The sequence below is a fragment of the Opisthorchis viverrini genome, assembly GCF_000715545.1.
Source record: "Opisthorchis viverrini unplaced genomic scaffold opera_v5_444, whole genome shotgun sequence".
Classification (NCBI taxonomy): Eukaryota; Metazoa; Platyhelminthes; class Trematoda; order Opisthorchiida; family Opisthorchiidae; genus Opisthorchis; species Opisthorchis viverrini.
In genome coordinates, this window is record NW_008752101.1 from 195,053 (window position 1) to 203,828 (window position 8,776).

At 39.5% G+C, this 8,776-nt stretch overlaps 2 protein-coding genes across 2 annotated transcripts in view; one reads left to right on the forward strand and one right to left on the reverse strand.

Annotated features, from left to right (window-relative positions):
* Positions 1 to 8,776, forward strand: part of T265_11070 (hypothetical protein) — a gene marked incomplete at both ends in the record, with an annotated part of 73,798 nt that overhangs the window by 21,178 nt on the left and 43,844 nt on the right. The gene's annotated exons all lie outside the window — the stretch shown is intronic.
* The window catches only part of T265_11069 (hypothetical protein), a gene marked incomplete at both ends in the record, with an annotated part of 28,299 nt that continues 28,097 nt past the window's right edge, over positions 8,575 to 8,776 (reverse strand). Inside the window, one exon of the mRNA XM_009177621.1 lies at positions 8,575 to 8,714. Within this exon, the coding sequence (XP_009175885.1) occupies positions 8,575 to 8,714 (140 nt within the window). The remainder of the gene's footprint in view (positions 8,715 to 8,776) is intronic.

Genomic DNA, 8,776 nt, shown 5'->3' on the forward strand with positions numbered 1-8,776 from the left:
TTCACAAGATTCTAACGTAACCAGAAAGATTGCTGTCCTTTAGTTGTTTGCTTTGATAAAAATATATTTTGATTTTGTTAATGGTCCTTCGCGATTTAATGGTTAATATACGTAGACAGCTGCAAGAACAGGACTGTCTGACACAACGTAAGGAAATACGAATCCAAAGTAAATTGATTCTTCACGAGCTGCCAAATTGATGTTTTCGTGGGATCTTTGTGGAAGTTTGCGTTTCGCGTATTTCGGTTCACTGTGCAATGCTAGAGCACTGCAATAAGAGCTGTATGTCGATCTCGGGTGTCTTATTGTTCGCTATTTAGTAGTGTAAACTCTAAAGTTAAGCTGCCATTAACACGACTGGGGAGACAATAATCATTTTAGCAATTAATTAGTTGACAAATAAACTTTTTTCCACTCTGCTATATTCAATAATACCAGCGTCTTAGGTTGGCTAGCTCTTCGGTGTCCTCCACGATAAAGTGTTGATCTTTATGACAGTATTGCTTGTTACTGTAAAAAATGAAGTTTTTACTAATTTCATAATAGCGTATCTACAAAACTTTCGCATGTAGTGTACTGATAATTTAAGTGTGTCTCAACTGTAATCATGCTAAATCCATAGAAATGTCACACGGTGTCACGCAAACCCGTGAAAAACTCAGTATTCCCAACCCGACCGCCTTTCTAGAGTGCGTTTTCAAAATTACAGCTGGAATAAATGTATTGGGCGTTAAAACGCATGAAAAGGTGGACACCCAACTTGAGAGAATGGTTGCTCGGGATCTGACATCATTTGATTTTGCAATATTCTAAGTCCAAATATGTATTCTCTGAACTCTTCCAAAAATCGCCAAGCGTCCTCGAGAAGACTGGAATAACGGTCACTAGAGTGCGCATTTAAATTGCAGTTGTCTGGATAATGAACAAGTTACGGTTAACTTATTGGATGTTTGTGAGATTTATCCAGTAAATATCCATTCGTTATTTTAAGAAACGTCTGTTCATTCGCTGATGGATACTTGTGTTAAACAAACCAAACAAACCACTAGAAGAATCGGATCAACTCAAGTGATCACCTGATCAACTATGTAGTGGACACAATTCATACATAACAATAGGATACATCATTTCTACAAGTTTGTCGTGGTTATTAAAACATCAGAAGCATTTTTGGAATAAACCATTTTCTTCATTATACAATATGATTAGGCTAAACTAATGCAGCCAATTTGTATTGATCCCAAACGTGTTGGTACTTTCTTTTAACTATTCTTTGCTTGGGTAGCAACAATAATAATAATAAATAGACTGCTCAATGCTGCATTCGTTTTCACATTTTACTGCCAATGCACGCACCAAGCCCTCTAAGGGAAACCGCTGTGTGTGATGATGGTGGTTACGTTAACTACAGATTCTATCAGTAAATCAATATCAAGACCTTGTGTTAAGCTAGAACGCTTACCACTACCTTCCGACTGTGGCTGAAATTCCCTCTGGATTATTCAAAAAATAGTTTCCACTAGGACAAATTTGAGCTTCCAATATACTCTAACTTTTTTAGAAGAAAATGTGCAAGCTTCAAGATTTTCTTCATACCAGAACGTGACCCCAGCTGTAAGTTTTAGTGACACTATTTTTGGTACACAGTTTCATCAAACCCTAAGCAGATTAAACGCGTTCAATTCTATCAAATTGTTAAGTTGTAGTAACGACCCTGAATGAGAAAATATCTTTCATCATTTTTCACGAGGCTTTTTTGCGCATCCAGGGATATTCAACCAGTCTTAACGCAGTCCGTAAAGCTCACAACGTGGCTGAGACACGGTAAGTAAAAGGCACTACATATGTTATAAGCGCATGGCGTATGAGCTAGATAGTAAACAATATTCTGAGGTTATTGGTTGGCAATTGATCGGGTGGCTGTTGATCTGTTCGCCGAGCTTGGCAAACTACTCGGCGAACAGATCAACAGCCACCTGATCAACAACCAATAAACTCACCCGAGCTACCAATATTTCACCACATTATCAATATTCTGAGGTTTACTTAACTATTGATATAACCAAAATTCTTTAGATGAGTAGGTTGGCCTGGATATTCTCAAGTGAATTAAATAGTATTCTTTTCACAGAAGTAATACCATCAGACAAAATGTATGTATACCCGTGTATCCGGCTGCAGCGATACGCACATTAGATATATATATATATATATGTTGCGGTAAAAACTTTGTATGGGTCAGGTTATCAAAGTTAAACTAGTCTTTTGGCAAAATATTGTTGCTCATTGCGCCCGTTGATTTTGGGGGAATTCAGATTCAGAAGATGACCCTAGAGCATTTATACTTGCCCGAGGCACGCCGTTGTTTATCGTCATATGCGTTGGAGCGACATACCATCTGTCTGCACGTTCATTATTTTGATAGCTATACTGTTTGCAGACAGAATATAGAAAGACTTTAAGCCTTGCATGATGCCGCACAATGCGTACTCATACTGCCCTCTCTCTTTAAAAGGACACGGTATAGTGGTGATCCGAAAACGGCATTTATACAAGGGGTTACTTTCAGCTGTAAGTGTCTAGGGACATTTTGGCCGGCGATGAAGTTTTATGGTGCGCGCCTAATGAGATATAAGGTGGACAAATAATTTTCGTGTACTGAGAACCGATTCCGCAAGCCTTACAAATGAAATATTTAATTATGTTTCAATGTTTTAGTTTAGTCGTAAAACAATAGGTTGCACTGAAGCTTTTTAAAAACACGATAACTAGTTACACAAGTTCGCTTACCAGAAGGACTAATGAAGTTATGCAGAAGAGCTCAATGGTTGAATGATATTTTTGACAAGTTTAGCGACTTTAGGGAAAAAAACCACCTCCGAACCTCTAATCAATACTCGATAAGCAGGCGTATTACGATTTTCTGTGGAGGCAAGATGTATTTGATAGTGTAACAGAGGTGAGGCAAACAAATGCCACGGGCTTTGTTTTGTATGGCACACAATGGATCACCATCGTCCTTGTTTAAATTAGTTGGTAAATTAACCGTTTTAAAGGATATTCTATCTTCACGAATTTCAGCTGTACAACAAAAAATTACGCATAACTGTTTTCTTCGTGTACATCACTAGGCACATTTTTTGGATGCAAAGAGAATGAAGCAAAAAGTGGAGTATTTGTACCACTTATATTAATGTTTTCTAAAAGACGTTTTCTGAAGACGTCAGTAACATCTGACTGGCAGGTAATTTGCCACCAGCGATTATCGTTCTGCATTGAGCCAGCGCTATTTTGAAAAAAATGGCTTTTTCGGTCACGAAGATTTGGCAAATGGCAAAATAACGATGCTGCATGAATACCTTTCCAGTAACATTTAATGCTGCTTCGTAAAAGCAATAGATTCATCTAAACTGGAAGTCGTAAACTCAAACAACCTCTGCTAATCAAATAGAATTTTCATAAAGCACATTTAAATTAACCTCAGTGAGACAACTAGAAGAAAATACCAACGACATGCATGTTTTGGTTATATTTCGTGAACTCACGGTAAACGCGAGCACCGGTACTAACTGATCGTTGAATTATAGAAATTTTGTGTGATCTCACTGATTAAGGTGAATGAAAATTTTTTAATTCATAATAGTTAAATCCGATGTTTCAAGTCCATTCACTGAACTGAGCCTTACCATGTAAACTCTTGGGTTAATGGGCAACTCAACTTTTGCTCCATAAAATTTACTCGTTTGAGCGAACGTTCAGAGAGTATGCAGATTATTTTGACCTTGGATTACCAAACACATGCTATTTATTTCGCTTGGAAATCATCGATTAGTTTCGCACATGGATGTAGAACTTGCGAGTAAATAGCTGAATAAGCAAGAAGGTGCCCGATGTTTTAGGAGCGTCTGGACCCGACTATGACTCACAAGTTTCCGGAAGGAAAATAAACAATGATTCTTCACGCTAGCTTGATATGTAGAAATATGGCTCGTAGGGTCAAATTTGCGATATCCTGCCGACGGACAAACAATATCTCAATTCCTAATATACGGATAACGCTCAAACATAACTCTACCGTTATCCTCACATGAGGTATGTGCGAATATATCCGTAAGTTTGATGATATCAAGTTAATAAGCATCACGTTTTTTAGCGAAACCTCGCTAACTACTGCACCCAAATATTTTTTTCAGATAATTAATAAATAAAAGTATAATTGTGTAAGATAATCACAATACAATTTGAAGAGTTTGGATGCTTAACAACTGCGCATTTGATACCATCTGCAAGAACAAATCCACATTCAATAAGCCTTTATAAACTCCACCAAATTATCCAAGAGTTTACCACGGATAAATGCTGCCAATTTATCCTCATGAGCACAGCTGGACACATATAAAAACATTTTCTTTATCTAGTTATCAGAAAACCAACACCATACCGTTATTCTTCAATCACCAACAACATATTTAAACTAAGTGATGCAAATTCACGGGTGCTCGCTAAACCGAGTAATAACATGGATAATATCCTTCTGTTTATCCGCCAGGTGTTCTGATTATTCAAAAATACTCATCTCGAGGAAACAAAATAATTCAGCTTTTATCCAGGCAATTTTCTGCAAGATATATATATATATATGTATCAGCCTGCAACCTGGACTGCATTATTTGATACAAGAGGCGTCGAAGGAAGATTGCACGCCAGTTAGATCGCTTCCGCTTGCTTCATGTTCAATCTAAAATCGGTGCCGCTGACCGGCCTACGAAACATTTTCTTCATGTCACTGTCTACGGAACCGGCAGGGATAAACCAACCCTAAAGTGTGCGAAACCACCAAATATAATTTTATTCGCACTCACGCTCCAAATAGCATGTATTAGCGCCAGCCATTTCCGTAAAATCCTGAATTCGGATGAGTTAAGCTATAGAACTTCCTGAAGAGCATATTCTAGGTAAACTACTTTCGCATAGATAATTAAACATTCATTCGAAGTACTGAGGAACAGAACACATATGGTTTGTTGTTTTTCCGAAGTAAAACAAAATGTTGTCTTAGGTAACATTTCAAAAGAATCTTTTTCAGTGGACAAGGCTGAGACCCTCCTAAATCACTCACGTCTTATCAATATGAACTGCTAAATGTAAAAGCATCGATTTTTATACACCATAAATGTTTAGCTATCGGGCAAAGTTTGGTTCCTGAATATTCTTATAGTGGTGACCTTATCTGTCTGAAGTTGCTTGAAGGATCTGCTTCGCTGAACTGTGGGAAATGCTTGGACAGTAGAATGTCAAACCACTATTAACTTGAAGGCACCAACGACTAACCCGCACACATCATACATATTGCCATGATGTAGTCCATACGCAGAACAACAAACCAAATAGATGCCTGACGCTAGGCAGCTGCAATAACCTGTTTTCATGAAGATCTATTTTAAAGCAACGCGATGCGTTTGGTGGCTGTTGTGACCTCACTGAGCAAGAACAAAACAGGTTCAGTGCCCAACCATTACCTGTCTTCATCAGAGATTTGTTTAGGACAACGCATATCATCTAAATCCGTGGTGTACTCCGTATGTCAACGGAGGTTTCCTCGACAGCGTTACTGTTCCATTATGTCAACCGACATAATATTTCGGTATTTATACTAAATAACACATAAATGGAATAAATCATATTGTTCACTTTTTGTTTAAAACAAAGCTGAGAATGTGTTATTATTTGTTCTAATATTCATTACCTAAAAACTATCGGGATATTCGTTCGGGAATACTACTTCCTTTTACACATATCCCAAAGAACAAAGTTAAACTGGTTTTGCAAAAATGTTTGAAACGTAAGGTTTAGCGTTACAATTCTTTTCTTTTAAAATGCCCAAAATACACAAACTCAATTGAAAGCAAGTTCGGCGGAAATTAGCCACATTAAATTTGGTGTAACTTTTTGTTAGGAGAGGTTTGCAATCAGTATTACAGATAGTCATCATGGCTTCCACACATTCACCATATAACGCTATCAAGCAAGCCAGTTACCGTTTGTACATAAATACGTAAATACTAATGTTACACGCTGGGCGATAAACCAAAATACCAATACCTTTAAAGACCTACTTGGAAAGCAGGTGCCACAATTTAAAATCGCACGGATTTTCACTGGAACTGTTTCGGTATTCGCGTCCAGGTAATTTGGAATTTTTCTGAAAGTTCAACAAAACTTGTAACCAGGCACCAAAGGGAAGGTTTTATCGCATCCATGCGCGAAACTTGTTCATCATAGTTTTTAAAAGACGGCATCTGTTTTTCGCCTGTTAGCCACGTTGCAACGTCTCCCGTATAGCAATTGATATTTGTATTCAACATCAGGTTATCAATCAGATTAACTTGGTCGTGCCTTCTCAATCTAGTCACTTCCTCGTATTACGTTCACTGCAATGCAGACGCGTAAGAGCTCCACTACATGCTTTCATGTGCACAGAGTGTTCTTTGGGTGCCTCGAGTTCATGAGGTTCAGCGCGTGTCAAATGAAATCCATCTTACGTCAAGAGCATGGTATTCCACTGCTTTGACACTTAAGTTGCACTAAACTTCCCTCCATAAAGGTCGTTCAAGGCGCAATTCCTGAGAGGAAAAGGGAAAAACCTCGAGATTACGTCCTTCGTTATCAAACAATCTATTAGGCAGGAATGTAAATCCCTCATATGCACATAATTTATAAAACCTAGGCATTCTCTACTTCTTCGTGAACATTTATGAATATTCACCGGATGTTTAAAAAATTGTAAACGAACAAGGCTATCCAGTTTCAACAGTTTTTTAATGAAAATCACCTTTCAAAAGTGGCGCGGCGGTGTTTGGACATCACCACAGATGGGTCACATTCTTTGGGTATACTGTAGGCCGTTACAGATTTTTCCACTATCAGGGTCGCATGCATGCATGGTTGTTTTGGGCCGTCCCCAGTAGCAAGCATATTGGACCCCACTGTAGGTGCAACCCAACACTTCCGAAGATGAGTACCGTTTACTTATTTCGATTCTTGTCGGTCCTGAATTGAAGACTCTCCTTGGACGGTCGATAATCTCAAACGAGCCTTGCCGCTGCTCAGCTTCTGAGATCCAAGTCAAATCAGTTTGGGATTCTTGTGATCCATCCGTTGGACCTTCCGTCCTATGGGTAATGGTCGTGTCTTTCTACTTGCCGTTTTATGTCCAGTCCATTACTGAATGACGGCGCAGCTTTTTCTATCTTCCCTCATTTCCTTCCTTAGCTCTTCCAGAAGCAAGTTTGTGGTCTTCTACAACCCAATTTCCTGATCAACTGAAATAGGCGGATTTTGATCATAAATTACTATGAGCCGGACTCTCATGTAAGTTGGCTGTATTGTTGCATGATGCGTTAACAAAAGCACTGGCATTTTAACTTCCCAGTCGTCTCAAGTGGGCAGCATCCACCCCTTGATGGATTAGATTAGATTAGATGGGCCTATTTATGCCGCTGGAGTTTTGCCGACTTTGATCGGCTGGTGCAAAGCTGCTGAGAGATCTCTTTATTTTCTCGCGCTCAAAGCAAATTTCTTAATTCGCACCCCGGGTTTGACGAGTGTGTTGTGTATTACCACTCCACTGCTTGTCGTCACCTATTAATTTGGTTAAGCTGCCTTTTCAAACAAACAGTCCTGGTGATTTGTAGTAATTACGCTGTACTGATTTCCACTGATTTCTGGGATAGAAATGGGTTACATGAAGTAACTCTCCCTGTCGCATCCACATCTATCCGTTGGCAGCGCTTGCAGGGCACCTCATGATAAAATACCTTACTTGTGGTTTGAGGGAATAATTTTTATGTCTTAGTACGCCCTGTGTGTGCAGTCGCTTTGCATTCGGTGATACGCTTCCACCTCAAGAGGGGACAGCACAAGCAGCAGCTTATCGCAGCGTTTCAGGGAGATTATGCAAGCTTCATTCAGTCTTGGCCTATCGAATGGAATTTGGGACGTCACCAGTTTTTTTGTCCCGACCCTAGTTCTCAACACTATCTCCATGGTAAAAGGTGGCTGTAACCTTTCGTAATACAGAATCATTCTATCAAACTACAGGCATTTTGGCCCAAATCATAATCGTGTAGGCCTCGTATTCAACCTCTCTTCATGAAAGCTCAACAGTCGGGTGGTTGTTCTGTTTTGGCGCGTGCTGGATCGTGAAGTCAATCTCAGGCAACCGGATAGCACGCCGCGTGATATTTCCGCGCAGACACCTGGTTGTTCTCATTCACTCAAAGGGTTTGTGATTAGTCTCCACATCAAACCTTTGTCCCAGCAAGTTTGGCCTCCACTTATAAAAGGCCCAGCCGATCGCTGAATAATCTTCCTTATTAGTTGAGTAATTCTGCACCACGTTAGTCAGGGCACGATTGGCATATTCGATGCCCCAAGCCACCTGCTCTGGAAAAACACCAATAACACGGTCAGTGGCCTCCGTTGCGTCAGTAAACACCCATCCAAAACCAGACAGCTTCGGTGTCAGATGTCAATCCAGCAACCCGGTTTTTTATTTTTGAATGCCTTGTCTGATCACTCTGTACATATCAACTTCCATAGTTGAACGAGCACGTCATACACATGAGTAGCAACTGTGTTGAAATACTTCGCCAAACGGCTGCAATATTCTGCTTCTCGGGCAAACCGCAGCAGGGATCGCTTCGAACTGTGCACTGCACGGAATATATATATATATATATATATATATATATATATATATATTTATCGCTTTTTT